Genomic DNA, 16,239 nt, shown 5'->3' with positions numbered 1-16,239 from the left:
TTCTTAGAAAACATTTTATTGTGAGATTTTGAGAAAAGGCATTTTTTATGTGATAAAAACATTTTCAAATCTTTTTTTTTTTTTTTTTTGAGGAAGAAAGAAAACACTTTAAAAAAAAAAAAAACAATGTGGTAAAACACATCTACTCTTTTGAAAACATTTTGTTTTGAAAACATGTATCTTTTTGAAGAAAACATTTTTGAAAACACACTTTTGTATGTAAAAAAAAAAACGGTTTCAAAAATTTTTTTTTTTTAAACAATTTCTAAACAAAATTTGGAAATATTTATTTATTGTTTTTTAGTTTCGGGTCCCCTTTAAGAAAAAAAGATTTAAAAACAACAGTTTTCTGAAAGGAAAAAAAAAACAAAGTTTTGGTTTTGAAAACAGATTTTTATTTGGAAAAAAAGTTTTTGAAATCAATTTTATATTTTTTAAAAAAACAATTTCTGAAAACAATTTTGGAAAACAGTTTCAGAAATCAGATTTTTTATTTGAAGACATTTTTATATTTCTTTAAAAAATAGTTTTATGAAAACAGTTTAAAAAAACAGTTTTACCCTTTTTTTTAAAAAATGTTTTGAAAATAGTTTTTTTTTTTTAAGTGAAAGAAGTGATTTTTATATATATGGAAATGAGGTTTACAATATAATAAGGGGGTGGAATGGGTTTAGTTATTAAGGAACTAACACATCCCTACTTTAATGTTTTGTTCTTGATATATTTTGTTTGATGATACGCTTGCTGCCATGTTTAATTTGCTGCTTTGTTAGATGTATGATTAGGGTTTCTTCAATATGTTTGACTCTCTTTTGTTTGGAGAGATGGATAAGTATGTGTTTAGGGTTAAAGATGGCATGTTGTTTGTTAGATGCATGTTAGTGTTTGTGAGTATAGAATACAAGTATTTAGACAATTTTTAATAGGGTTAAGATATATGACACAATGATGGGAGGCCAACCTTAGGGTTGGGCGATCTTAGGTGCCTAACACCTTCCCAAAAGTGTACCTAAACTCTAAACCCAAACTCTGGTAGTAAGATCAAAAGGTCCTTCCTCGGAAGGACGCTATATTCATGACCCCTAAACCCTATAATAGGTGGCAACTCCATTCATTGTAAACCCCTCTTACGCCCCACAGTGGCGACTCCACTAGGGATGGTGAGTTTAATTCCTATATGTCCTACATCTTAACTTTAATTAAAATTGTTTCAATACTTGTTTTGCACACACATCACTTGTTCTCCTTATCCCTTAACCTTATTTGGTGATGAGTGGAAAGATGGAAGGCTCCATTCAGGCCCACATTTTTCAAAGTTCATCCCAGCAACTCACAATAAGTGTCATCGCCTATAATGGGCCTTGAGTACGTTAAAGGTTTGCTACCAATCCACTATGGGGTCCACTTAGGCCCTCGTTTGGGATCATAGCCGACCTAGTTATGAGTGACCTACTTCTCTATCCTTTTAGCCTTAGGGAGCCTACCTACACTAGAGAGAGCCTAAATCCTACCATGAAGGGTACCTTTTATATATCTCTTGTTTGTTCAACCATATATCATGTGCTAACCTAATCCTAAAATACAAACAAAGGTATAAAAATGGAAGGGATGGCCCTAAAGTTATTGTATACCCTAAGATGTTGTGGGACAAAAGAAAAGAAGTTCTCACATATAAGAAACTTGTCCCTAAGTCCAAAGGTATATCTTAACTTGATCATAAGCTCAAGTGGAAAAAGCCATTTTGAAAAAGAGGACTTTGAGCCTAAGGTAACAAGTATGCTATGGACTTAGCATTCAATATCCTGTAAAGCCAAAATGAAACTCCCTAATCTTGGGTCTCTTGTTGTATGCCTAGGCCCAAAATTATGGGAATTTAATAGACTTTGAAAGGAAGGCCACAAAATATTCTAGCTAAAGGGCTATTTTAAAAAAAGTGATGATATAATGAATAAAAATAAAAAGCCCAAAGGTGACAAATACATTGTAGGCCCAAGTTTGATACAAAGGGTTGAAAATTCCTAAGTACAGTCTAATGAAGGCCCACGAGAGTAAGATGAGAACTTTATTATAAACGGACCAAAGCCCAATGGAACAAGGGGCAAGGATCCATGAGAGGGAAGTGAGTGATATTGTAATTGGGCCTCCATTAAAATGAACTTAAAGAATTTTCCAAAGAACATCTAAAGAGTAAAAATGAACCTTTTCATTGGGACATGAACTTAATGAAAATGGGGCTTCTTTTCAGGCATCATTGATCGCCAAAGTCAAGAAAACACGTCCCCACTCCCATTTGGATTTGAGAGAAAGGAAGGCGCTTGATCAAGATAGAGGACATATACCAAGAAGAAGAAAATCCCCAAGAGACAATGGCTACCTCCTCGGAAGACCTAATGGCTCAAAAGATCCTTAAGACTTTAGATGAACATGGAGAAGCTCTCAAGAAAATGGTAGAACGCCTCACTAGATTGGAAGAATCTAAGCTCAAGAAATCCACACAATTGGAAATACAAGATGATGAGGAGGAAGATGAAAAGGACAAAGTGGAGTATGAAAGAAACAAGCAATTTGAAAAGCTCACCGCGAAATTTGATGGGACTGGGGATCCAAAGCAACACATAAGAAGGCACCTAAGCATTGCAGAAATGGAAGGGCTAGAAGAGAAGAAAACTTTGCATGCATTTCCTCTCTCACTCACGGGAAGTGCCTCAAGGTGGTACTATAGTCTTGAATCTCTTGATCCAAGCAAGACTAACGTGTGGAATGAGCTAGTAGAGTTGTTTGTGGACCAATTCATCTTCAACACCATGATTGATGTGACTCTAAGGGATTTAGAAACTACCATGCAAGGTATAGGGGAGACATTTTCCGAATATATGACTAGATGGAACAACAAGGCATCGAGGATGGTCAATAAGCCAAATGAGAAAGACCAAATCAATATGATTATCAAGAACTTGCTTCTGGTGTACAATAGTAGGCTTTTGTCATTGCCTATTAGCTCATTTGGAGAATTATGTGATTGTGGAACAAGAATTGAAGATGCTCTTAACAACGGACAATTGGAGAAAGGGGAAAGCAAGCCTCCAATCAAGAAGATGTATGGAGGGGGGACCACCATTAAAGCACCCAATCCTGTAAACGTGAGCACCATCATACCCTGACCAACACTAGCCTACTTAAAGAAAGATCACCGAGAGTTCTCTGACCTAGGAATGACCCTCACCCAAGCATATGAAAATCTATCCTCCAAGGGATTCATCAAGCCTTTAGACCCTATACCTATGCCTAAATCATACCTCCCTCTTGGAATCTCAATGAATATTGCCACTACCACCAAAAATCTGGCCACAAAACTGATAATTGCTTTCGTCTCAAACACGAGATACAAGACCTCATAGATAATGGAACCTTCCTAAATCTCAACATCATTACTAAACCCAACATTAGAAAAAACCATTTTCCCAATTACCATAGGGCTCCCCCTCTATATCAAAATTGGGTACAAGTAGATGAAGTTGAATAAGATTGCTTGAAGTTGATAGAAACCGCCAATGTGAATATCAATGCCATGGAAGTCTAAGGAATATGGGATGAAGAGGATGAAGTCCTAAAGGAAGTGATAGCGATATGGGGAATACTTCCCAAAGGAGTGATGTATTAAAGATGAGAGTTTTGGAAGACAATGTAGCAAATATCACTAGGAGTGGGAAATACTACAAGCCGTCCATTTTAGAAAATGATCATCCTGGTAGGGATCTAGGGGAAGGATCCAAACCCATTGAACCTAAAGGAAAAGAAGAAGAAGAGGATAGGGTCTTGATGCAATTGAAGAAGACCCAAGCTCATGTGTCCATGTGGGGTTTGCTTGGCCTCTCAAAAGCACCGTAAGGCCCTCTTGGATGCCTTGAATGAGAAAGAAGTACCAATAGAAACTATACCACAAGAAGTATTGTCTTTCATGGGAGTTGAAGGTTCCCCACACCCTCTCCTTTCCTTTTCCAATGAAGATCTCCCTCCCGAAGGAGCTACTCACACTAGACCCTTGCAAATCACCATTTAATGCATAGGTTCCAAGGTTCCAATGGTTCTTATTGACAATGAATCCACCTTGAATGTTTGTCCTTTTAAGACTACTCTCACTATTGGCCTAGACATGGAGACCATCATTCCTTCTCCCTTGACTATAAGGGCATATGACAACACTTTAAGGAAGGTCATGGGTAATTTCAAGGCTCCTTGCAAGATCAGGCTGATAGAAACCATTGTGGAATTTAATGTCATGGACATCACCCCAAATTACAACCTTCTCTTGGAAGGGCTTGGGTTCACCCTAATGGGGCAATCCCTTCCTCACTACACCAAAAGATGAAGATCCCATGGAAAGGAGGGATTGCCATAGTACTTGGAAATGGTGAGATCCTAGCACCGGTTTATGGACTCGAGGAAGGAGGGAGTGAGCTTCAAATGAGTGGCTTTGAGTTTGTGAGCATGGTCGATTAAGGATTGAAAGATGAGAAGTATGCTACCGATTTTTCCCATATTGTAGCCATGAGGTGATTGTAATGATGAAGAACATGGGATACACGCCTAGTATGGGCCTTGGAAAGGAGAGAAAAGAGGTAGTTGAATTCCCCAATATCAAGACTCAAGTGACCAAAGAGGGCTTAAGGTTCCTTGAAGGCTACAACGGAATCAAGAAAAGCCATGGCACTCTTAATTGGAATTTCATGAAAGAAGGAGGAGACTTCCCTTATTGTGGCTTCGCCGAACCTTGGGTAGGTAAAGATGGAAGTGTGTAGTTGGGTTGGGAGATATTTTTTTTTAATGAAAAACTCACTTTTAAGGATCAGCCTATCGTGGTGATCAAAGAAGTGAAAGGAGAGGTTGATTAGGCGAACTACATGGGTACTGAAGCAATGAAGACCATGACGAAGATGAGTCGGGACGTGTTCACCATCACCAATGAAGAACCAAGTGATCCTTCCAAGCTCATCATTCCCATTATAGGGCCTATTAATAATTGGACTTGGGTTGGGTCTTCTAAGAACATGGGGAAAAAAGTTTTGTAATGCAAGCTCCAATGTACTTTTTAATATTTTCAATAAGATGAAATCTGATCTGGCTTACTTTGATGGGTCCCATAACATTGAAATTATGCACTTAAATGATTCAATTGAATTTGAAAATGAAATTAATAAACAATTGGAAAAGATAATTGAATATATGGAACCAACTCTTGAAACTATTAATTTGAGCAATGATGAAAGTCAACGCTTAATTATAATTGGCTCAACTCTAAACGAAAAAGAAAAGAAAGATCTTTAAGAACTCCTCATAGAATTTCAAGAGGTGTTTGCATGGTCCTATAAAGATATGCCTGGAATTGACCCCGAGATAGCTTAACATCACATTGATACTCATGACCACATGGTGCCCATCAAGGAAAAATTGAGAAGAATAATGACCAAATGGCTTTTAAAGATCAAAGAAGAAGTCACTAAACAACAAAAGGTAGGATTCATCAAACTCGTAAACCAAGCCAAATAGATAGCCAATGTCATGCCCGTACCTAAGAAGGATGGAAAAGTGAGAATGTGTGTGGATTTTAGAGACTTGAATAAGGCATGCCCTAAGGATGACTTTGCCCTCCCCCACATTGACGTCTTAGTAGGTAACATGGCGGGAAGCGCCTTGATGTCCTTTATGGATGGCTTTTCAGGATTCAACCAAATCAAGATGGCTCCTAAAGATACAATCAAAACCAATTTCACTATTGAATGGGGAATCTATTATTACACAGTAATGTTGTTTGGCCCCAAAAATGCTAGGGCAATACGGTCTTGCTACATGATATGATGCACAATGAGGTAGAAGTGTATGTTGATGATATGATAGTGAAGTCCAAAGAGAGAGAAAGCCACATCATGAACTTGAGGAAGTGCTTTGAGAGGATTAAAGAATATAAATTGAGATTAAACCCACAAAAATGCACGTTTGGAGTAATCGTTGGAAAATTGTTAGGGTTCCTAGTGAGTGATAGAGAGATAGAAGTTGACCCGTCTAATATCAAAGCCATATTAGAGATCCATCCACCTAAAAGTGAGAAAGAGATTAGGGATTTTTTGGGTCGACTACAATAAATTAGTCGATTTATTGCCAAACTCACATCCACTTGTGAGCCCATCTTTAAACTCCTAAGGAAAAATGAACCACACACATGGAATAATGAGTGCCAAAAAGCCCTTGAACTTATCAAGGAATATCTCCTTCACCCACCTATCCTAATGCCTCCATAACATGGGAAACCATTACTCCTATACCTCTCCATCATAGGGGATGTAGTTGGAAGTATGCTTGCACAAGAAGATGATGAAAAGAATGAAGAGACCATTTACTACTTGAGCAAGAGATTCCATTATTACGAGACTAGGTACACTCCCATAGAAAAGTCATACTTCGCACTTGTTTAGGCTATACAGAAATTGAGGCACATCGTTTTACCCTTCCAAATATGGGTGATGGCTAGAATGGGCCCATTAAAATATCTCTTTGAGAAGCCTGCTTTGAGTGGAAGATTGTCAAGATGGTTGATCTTATTGGCAAAATTCAATTTGAAGTATGTGGCTAGAAAAACTATCAAGGGAAGCGTCATGTCAGATTTTTGTACTGAGAATCCTATAGAGGGGGAAGATGGCAAAAAAGATTTCCCAGACGTGGACATTTTGGATGTTGAGTTAGGGACATGGAAGATGTACTTTGATGGAGCTACAAACCAATATGGAAATGGGATAAGAGTACTCTTGATCACTCCAGAGGGATCTCACATACCTTTAGCAATCAAATTGAACTTTAAAGTGACTAACAACATGGCTAAATATGAGGCTTGCATGGTCAAAATGGAAGCTCTTCGAAAATTGAGAGTAAAAGAGGCCGAAGTTTTTGGGGATTCAACTTTGGTTATAGCCCAAGCACAAAAGTTGTGGAAAGTGAAAGAAGAACACTTAAAGCCTTATCAAAAATACTTAGAGGACTTGACCAAGACCTTTGACAAGGTCGAATACACAATCATCCTTGGAGCTCAAAATTAGTTTGTAGACGCCTTGGCTACCTTAGCCTCCATGGTTGAAATACCAGAGGGAGTATGGACACGACCCTTAAAGATCGAACAAAGTTATGAGGAAGTGCACAGAAAAAGACCAAAGCTTCAATAATTACCATAGAAGAAGAGGAAGTTTTGTGGTACTATGACATCATGATGCCGGTAAGAGAGAACGTCGTTCCATTAGAGTGATGGCAACTCAATACATCCTATATGGAGGACAACTCTATAGAAGATCCTATGATTGTGTGCACCTTCATTGCTTGAAAAAGGAAGAAGTTGAGAGGGTAATGGAAGAAGTTCATCAAAGAATTTGTGGCCTTCATATGAATGGAAGAATGTTAGCCAAGAATGTTGGGAAATTTAGACCCTAGTTGATAGAATTAACAAGTTTTAAACCCAAGTTGTTAATTAGATTTATTATGCATAAAACTTGTTAAAACAAATAAACATCAATATCATGTCAAAGCTAAGTGCAGTGGAAAAATAAATAAGACAAGATATGATGACCCAGGAAAACTAATGAAACCAACCAGTTTCATAGTAAAAAACTTGGGAGGAAACCTTCTCGAAAAGCAATCCACTATAGTAAAGAGACGTTTCAGATCTAGTACAAAACCTTTATCCCTAGACTCTACAATCCCCATAGATGAACTCACAACAGAAATCTTCTACCGCTTCAGAATCTCTGAACTCTTCAATATATGAATGCCACCCTTTGATGCACGGATCCTAGTACGTGACTCACTCCTTTGCATGAATCTCAATACGTGACTCACTCACCAACTTGAGAAAGAAGAATGTTGGCTGCAAAGTTCTTCACTTCATCAACAATGGAGATTAAGAAGCAATTGGTTACAAAACCCTAAGGCGCAAAGACACAGTAGCTTCTTTCTGAGAGAATAAGGCTTCGGTTACCTTTTACATATTTTCTCCTTGTATTCTCTTATGTGTCGGCCTTTAAAATATGCCTTATATATGTCTAGGTTTGTGAGAAAAGAAACCCTACACAAATACAAAAGCTTGGCCCAAAAATCAGATCTGAAAATTTTGATTTCCATAACCTCGATAGATAGCCTCGATAGATAGCATCTATCAAGCCTCATTAAACCTCGATAGATAGCATCTGTCGAGCAGCTGTCGAGCAGCTATCCACCAGGTGTCCAGCAGCTATTCGCAGGTGTCCAGCTTTAGTAAACATCTTTTCGTCACTTGTTTCTTGGTCCAATCTTCATGGCTTTAATACTAGACCTAAAAAATATGTTCTTTGAAGTATTAAACACATCCTAGATCAATCCAAATACAAGTAAAGTGCGTTTTGTTAAAGGATTAGCCAACTACATAAAATATGTCCTTCACAAAGAAGATTCTAAGGATAGGATACTACTGGAATATGATAGAGATTGATTGCGTGGACAATGTGAAAAGTTTCCATGATTGTCAAACAAACGCCAATTTGAACCATGTTCTGCCTAGTGAGTTGTATAGCATGACCTCTCCATGGCTTTTCTTAGTTTGGGGCATAGATGTGGAAGAATAGCTCCTAAGGCTTCAAGCGAGCATAAGTACATTTTAGTTGCAATTGACTATTTCACCAAGTGGGTGGAGGTGGCCTCCTATTTTGTGTTGAACGCTAAGCATATGGCTCAGTTCTTAGAGAACAACATCATATATCGGTTTGGTGCACCCTAAGAAATCATTTTTGATAATGGTTCCCACTTTGAAGGCAAAGTTTGAAGGGTCATGGAAGAATATGGCATTGAACATTCTTCACCATATCCACCACAAGCTAATGGGGTCGTAGAAGCAGCCAATAAGAATGTGAAGAACATTCTAGTGACATTCAAGGATTGGGCCAAGAAGCTTCCATTTGCCTTGTGGGGTTATAAAACCTCTATCCACGCATCGACTAAGGCAACACCTTACTCTTTGGTTTATGGTAGTGAGGTAGTACTTCCTATTGAGGTGGAAATACAATCTTTGAGGGTATTGGTGGAAACCAAGGTCTTATAGAAGAGGATTCAGCTAAGGCTAGATATGAACAGTTGGCTTTTATCGATGAGAAGAGAGCTAGGGCACAATACCATGCACAAGGGTACCAAAAAAGGATTGTTAGGGCATTCAACAAGAAAGTGAAACCAAGAAACCTTAAAGAATGAGACTTGGCCCTAAATAGAGATGAGGCTTTTGATCCAAGAGGGAAAATGAAGCGTAGATGGTATGGGACTTTTATCATTAAGAAGATCATGTCTGGAGGTGCTACAAGAATCACAATTTTGGATGGGAAAGAGATGTTTTGCCCCATTAACATGGACAAACTCCGGAAATACCACATTTAAAAGAGAAAAAAAAAAAAAAAAAAGCTTGCTAGGTTGAAAACCTAAAAGGGCAACCTAGGCAAAATATCCTTGTTAGATTGAAAACCCAAAAGGGCGATCTAGACAAAAGTTAGGGGAAAAAACCATGGGCATGGCAAAAATTCCTTAAAGGACATCATGGGCAAAAATTACATGTCAAAGGAAAAAGAATAGAAAAATGAATAAATGAGATAACAATAAGCAAAGATAATAAAAAAAGCAAAATTCTTTCATTGCTTAAATTAAAAGATAATAAGTTTGTTTTCATAAGGGATTTGGAACATTCCAATCCTTTATTAAATTCAAAAACAAAAACATGAGAATCGTAAAAGTGATAAAAAGTTAAAACATGGGGCCGTTCAAAGTTGGTCACTTAGTTCTTATCTTCTTGCTAGTCTTCATGAGAGCCTTCTCATTCTTCAGAATACACTTCATGTCATCCTTCAACCATTGCTTGTAGCTTGCAATGGGGTAGATATATTTAAGAGGAGCAATGTCTTCTGTCATCCTACGGTGTGGCTAAGCTTCACTAATCCTGAACAAGATCCTATTGGTGAACACCGCAGTGTGGAAGGCACCCTCATCATCAGGAGCTCCTTAACGCTCTCCAAATTACCTTGAGATACAACAAGTGGAGTAGTAAGAATAGCAACGAAGCCTAGCTAGAGTCACACAACAGTCTTTGAAGCAATTGTGGACCATGCTTGAGATGTGCCACCATTCCACAACCCATTGAAAGTCAGTCTCCTTGAAACAACCCATGAACTCCATGTATGATTCAAATCCCAAGACATCTCGAAGTCAGCAGTCCCTAGGATTCCTAGGAAGATAGGTGTTGAGGGGCACAGTAGGAGGGTGAAGCAACTAAAGCCTCTCTTGTAGCCATATCTGGAAAAAAAAAAAAAAAAAAAAAAAGGAAAGGGAAGAGAAGAGAGGGATAAAAGAAAGAAAAAAAAAAGAGAAGAAAAAAAAAAAGAGTGAAGAGCATGAGCAAAAAAAAATAGAGATGAAAGACGATATAAGTTGCCTCGATGGGTTGGAAATCGCAAGGCAATCCATGCAAAATTAGAGGGATACCACTAGGATGAGAACCTAGGCAAAAGTTAGGGATCATACCTGAAGAAGAAGAGGACTTCCCATGAAGAAGCTTACTTCCCTCCTTTGAAATGCATTCAAGCTATTGAGAGTTTCCGCCAAGATCAAACCCACTAGATTACACCTCTTTAGCTTATAAGCCACTATACACATCTGAAGGTGCACACAATATGACTGTTGAACCAAGAAATACCTTTCAAAGGCACATAAGCAAAACGCATGAAGGTAGTATGATCATGGCCTCTCACCCTTGAGAAGGCTCAAACACGAAAAAGTAATTAAAGACCAACCTAAGGTTGAGTTTGCCAAAAACACACCACCTATTGATTATGGATTCAAGGACACCCAATACAACTTAAAGTAACAAGGGAAGATCTCCACCCATGGTAGGAAAGATGAGATCATCAATCTCTGGTTCACCCATGATAGTAGCAAATTCCTCAAATTTTTTGCACAATTCTATTTCATTGAGACTAAACATATGCCAAGAAGGAACCCAATAATTGGGAGTAGCACAAAGAATTGGCTAATCCACCCTAATTTGATAGTAAGGAAAGATGCAAGAAAGGCCACAGTGAGCAACAAATTCCTTGAAATCGGTACCAAGTTTCCTAATCCAAGTGGAGACATCAAGATGAGAGTTTTTGCCATTAGGGGACCTTAAAAAAGTGTTCTTTGGGTTGGAAATACTTTGGTTAGGGTTTTGGACCAAAATGGCTACTTTTATACCTAAGTAAGTCAGCTAGGGTTTTTTTGATTTGTGGCCCACGTGTGCAAAGTCAACCCTGCATATGCAAAGTCAAAGCTGCGTACGCAGAATCAGCTCCACGTACACAAGGCGCTTGGTAAAAGCCCATGTTTCCCTGTTTTGAGCAGAGTTTTTCCACTCCTACCCATTCCTAGGGTTCTTGTGACCTAAAGAATCATCCAAGACATATTCCAAGCAAAAGATTGCATGCATCAAAGAAGCAGAGTTGTATAGAAACATACAATTTATCATTATCTTGTAAATTAAGTGCTAAGTTCCAATCAAAAGAATAAATGTAAAAGATTTCCTTAATACAATCCTTTGTCTTAAACTTAATCCAAAAGTTTGCTAAGGGAAATGAAAAATATTGAAAAAAAAAAAAGAAAAAAAAAATATGTGTGTTGTGTGTGTGTGTATGCTATGACCGTAAGTAATCAACGGTACCGCCTTTTCCTTGGTTGGTAGCTAGGAGTTGCCTTCGAGTCCTCCTCCTTGCCACCACCACCACCATCATCACCACCACCGCCCAGGTGGGTCACTTCTCCAGGACCATATAGCTCCTTCGAGTAGTCGCTCACCTCCAACTTAAGATTTTCGGTCAGCCATACCAACTCCTTTTGCTCTTGGATAGTGGGCTACAATTTGAAGATAGAAGGGATAGTGACTGAATTAAGAAGAAAAAATTGGACAGAAAGAGAAAAAAAGAGAACTATGGGAAGGAAAAACTTAGGGTTACGAGGCACAACACATTTTTGAGCAAAGCCATTTGCTCCATAGGCATAAACCATCCAAGGGATATGTGGAGGATCTATGGACTCACCAACAGTAGGTTCCCACTATTATGATTCCCCACATTAGTAGTCATGACAAGCCCAAGAAAGAAGAAAGAAATTAAAAGCAAGAGTTTGAACATATATTTGAACTATGAGTGAAGGCATGATGTGAGTGAGGTTGAATTCCTTATAGTCCAACCCTTCAAGAAGCTATTTGGCATAGGAAATATCGCACCCTCATGAATTATACTCAGCATCAGTCATGGAATGTGGGGCAACCATGAACTTAGGAGGGTCCCTCAGAATCTGTAGGTCATCCCTACCCACCAACTAGCACCATACTCTCTCTTCCAAGTATAGGCCCTTAAGCCTTCCCCTTCAAAAGGTCGGGTGATTTCTGAAGCAATAAGAGCAGCAGGCTCCAAGTCTCAAGAAGTAGGAAGGGGCTGGCTGGCCTATGGTGTCTAGTTCACCTATAAAGACACAAGGTTAGGAGGGGAACATTCTAAAGAAAATACATGAAAAAGCATGAATTACTATAATTCTTAAAATTACCTCATCCAAAGTCAACCCCACAAGAGGTGCCTTCACTTGGTGGAAGTTCTTTAGGATTAGGTTAGTGCCTAAAGTTATGAGACCATACCTAACCACCCACTGCTCTACAAAAAAGAAGCTCAAAGCACAGGTTTGATATAGGATGACAGTTTCCAAGATGGCAGATGCAAGACAACAGGTGTAAGATGACAGTTTTTAAGGCAATGCAGTTTGCAAGACTACAAGCTACAAATAAAAGTGCAAAGGATGAAAAGAGAACTAACCTCAAGGAGCTTCCAAGGCCCCACAAGCTACCGCAAAGTGTGCCGGCTTAGAGTATTGAGGGTGGAGTAAAGATAAGTAAGACATGCTTGCACCCAGTTGGCCCTCTGTGCCTCCCCTAAGTCCTAGAAGAGGGTTAGCCACCTTAAAGATACTGTTTGCTCACCATTGGCAAAGAAATAGGTCCCCATTAAGTGGAGAAGGAAAGCCCTAGCCACGTGGACACATTATTCCGTGGTCCTTTATGGGAGGAACATGTAATCCGACACCAAGTTGAAGTAGTGAATGGTTTCAATAGAATACTTCCTCCCCAACATGTCAATACCCAATTGCACACCCAATACGCCATCAAAGCTGATGATGGCCACCTCGAAGCTAAGTCTGGTCAAATAGTAGAATTTGTAGGGAGATATCGTAATTTCCCACTTGGCGATGTGAAAGGTGTGGGTAGTGTCCCACCACCTCGTAATGAGGCTGATAGGCTAAGAATGTATTGACCCCTTGTGATGAATTAATTGATTAATTATTCAAGTTCATTAATTGATCAAATTAACATACAAACACATGGTAGCATAAACAAATCACCAATTAACTAAAGTATGCAGCGGAAAATAAATTGACACGGTGATTTGTTTACGAATAGGGAAAACCTTCGAGGCAAAAATCCCACAGGGTGATTTTAAGGTCACCACTCTTGAGAATTCACTATTATCATAACAAGCAGTTACAAGTAAAGGAATACCAGTACCTTATACCAACCTACAGTTGAACCCTTACCCCAATACCCAATTGGACTTGTTCTGTAGTGATTAACCAATTGCGCAGATCCTAGTACGTAAACTTCAATCACCAACTAGAGAAGATTGTTGGCTGCAAAGTTCTTTAGTTCATTACATGATGAAGATTGAGAAGCTCCTTGGTCACAAAACCCTATGGTGCACAAACACAACAGCTTCTTCACAAGAAAGATGAACTAGGGCAACTTCCGTCTCTAGTCATAATTTGCATGAACAAACTTTGCTCAACACTTGTGCAACTTGTGTCATCTTTGACGGCCCTAAAAATAATCCTTTTATACGTCTAGGATTGTGAGAAAAGAAGCCCAAACATACAATCACGGATTGCATGAAAAACAGACCAGAAATTTTGAGTTTCATAAACCTCGACAAATACCCTAGTTGTCGAGCAGCTGTCGAGCCACGAGCTGAAATAATTCTTTTAATGCTCGATAGATACTAGCCATCGAGCTAGCTGTTGAGCTTTAATGAACAATACTTTTCACACTTGAATCATGGACAGACTTGTATGGTTTCAATACTTAGACTTGAAACAAGGTTTCTTGAAGTATTAAACACATCCTAGATCTACCTAATTACAAGTAAAGTGCGTTTTGTCAAAGGATTAGCCAATTACATAAAATAGTGACATATGTTCCTAACATGAATCACATATGTCCTAACAATCTCCCCTTTTGGCAATCTGTGACAAAACCACAACAAACGGATGAACATATGAGAGAAGTCATAAATCACTCAACTCATACTCACTTTTTTAGTACAATAAAATCTATCCTAACATAAACTCTTGAAAAATTTGCAAGAAGAGAGTTCATGGCAAGGAAGACTTTAACAACCTGTATTTCTGAGACACTTAAACAAAACTCATTAAGGCATCATTGTACGAAACAGAAATAAAATATTGCATACAATATATAAAAAGCATGTGCATAAAGATAGAAAAGAAACAGCATATGGAAAGGTAGGTGAAAGAACTGTAATAAGAACCTCACAATGTGTATATATCAACAAGTAAAAGGTTTGCTATCACAATATGATCACAAGATCCAGGGCACATGAACAATATATCTAAAAATAGAGAGAAAGAAAAAAGATACATGAAATTCTCACTACATCCGTCAAAATCAACATTCCCCTTCACAAAAATCTCCTATACTAACCCTCCCCCTATGAGTATGACTACTCTCATGTCCAAAACTCCTCCCCCTTTTTGTCAAGAGTGACAAAGGGTAAGAGTATCAAGTAGACATCTCATCAGTACTAGAAGAGCTAGAATCGCCATCATCCTCATCATCGGAAGCAGTAGCATCATCAACATAAGTCTCATCCTTAGAAGCCTTTAGAGTAGGTGGAGGAGACGCAACAAAGCCACCCATGACCGCCTGCCATCATGCAATATGACCAACATGGGTGTTCACCTGACACAACTCATCACTAAGAGTGTCAAGGTGAACATCCATGCACTAAAGTTGGGTCATAATGTCCTTGAGAGTCACATCGCTCATAGAAGAAGAGGGAGCGAATGTGGATAGAGCTGAAGGAGTTGGAGGAATAGACGATTCGGACCGTCTCGAATGTAGCTGCTCCTTGCTCCGTTTGATGGTAGTGGCATCTATGGCACATATAACATGGAAGTGGTTGGACGCGGGAAAGGGAACAGAGAAATGGCGTAAAATCCTCGTGATATCAGAAGGAAAGATGAGCTTACTACGGGTTGTCGTATCCCTATACACATCTATGATAGAGAGAATGAAGTGGGAAGGAAAATCTATACTAAGATGCTTAAGAAGGGAAAGCAAAAACCCAACACGGGGATCTGTGATAGAGTTATAGTGAGATAGGGGATGAAGAAAAAAAGTCATAACCATGTTCAAATACTGAGGGCCTTTAGTAAAGCCTGAACAGTAAGTGAACTGATGCTCTCCCCAGTCTAAAGGATGCTCACAAAAAGCTGATATAAGCTCGTCTTTAGACACGGTCTTAAGATGCTCACAACTAGGGTAGTTAGGATGCGATATCCTAGGGACATAGAGCACTTCGGATACAATATCCGGAGTGACCACGATGCGCGTACCTTGATCGCGAGTGGAAAACTAAGGTACTGAATAATCGAATCCATGCATGTTGGAATAGAACTCCTAGATCAGCATGGATGGACATTTGACCGAGACATCACACAGTGATTCCCAACCCCTACTATGAATGACAGTGGGTAAGTCAGTGTCAGAGAAGTCAAACAGAATGACTTGCCATTCTGAATGAATGCCTCGTCTAGAAAGTTTGCCGAAAAGTCCTTGTAGGCTTTATCATCATAGAACCGAATATGAGAGGGAGTATGGTCAAAAGAAGTGGATGCCCCGAAATGTAGAGGGCTCCAGGATGGAATAGATTTACGTTAGGTGCCATAGAAGCAGATTAATGCAAATAGAAGAGAGAGAGGGAAAAAGAGGCAATCAAAAAAATCCCAAGCAGTTCAAATATATCCAAATATATTGAAAAAAAAGAACGTGTGCATGGGAATACATGAACATGTGACATGCAATACAGAAAGCAT

At 38.9% G+C, this 16,239-nt stretch overlaps 1 protein-coding gene across 1 annotated transcript; it reads left to right on the top strand.

The window, feature by feature from the left end:
• The first annotated feature begins 6,518 nt into the window (after positions 1-6,518).
• Positions 6,519-7,088, top strand: LOC142609048 (uncharacterized). Its single transcript, XM_075780689.1, has one exon. The coding sequence runs from the start codon at positions 6,519-6,521 to the stop codon at positions 7,086-7,088; it is 570 nt and encodes a 189-aa protein (XP_075636804.1).
• The last annotated feature ends 9,151 nt before the right edge of the window (positions 7,089-16,239 follow it).

Source organism: Castanea sativa, chromosome 9 (genome assembly GCF_040712315.1).
Source record: "Castanea sativa cultivar Marrone di Chiusa Pesio chromosome 9, ASM4071231v1".
NCBI classification, from domain to species: Eukaryota; Viridiplantae; Streptophyta; class Magnoliopsida; order Fagales; family Fagaceae; genus Castanea; species Castanea sativa.
The sequence above is the reverse complement of the archived record's forward strand: the minus strand, read 5'-3'. Positions and strand labels throughout refer to the sequence as shown.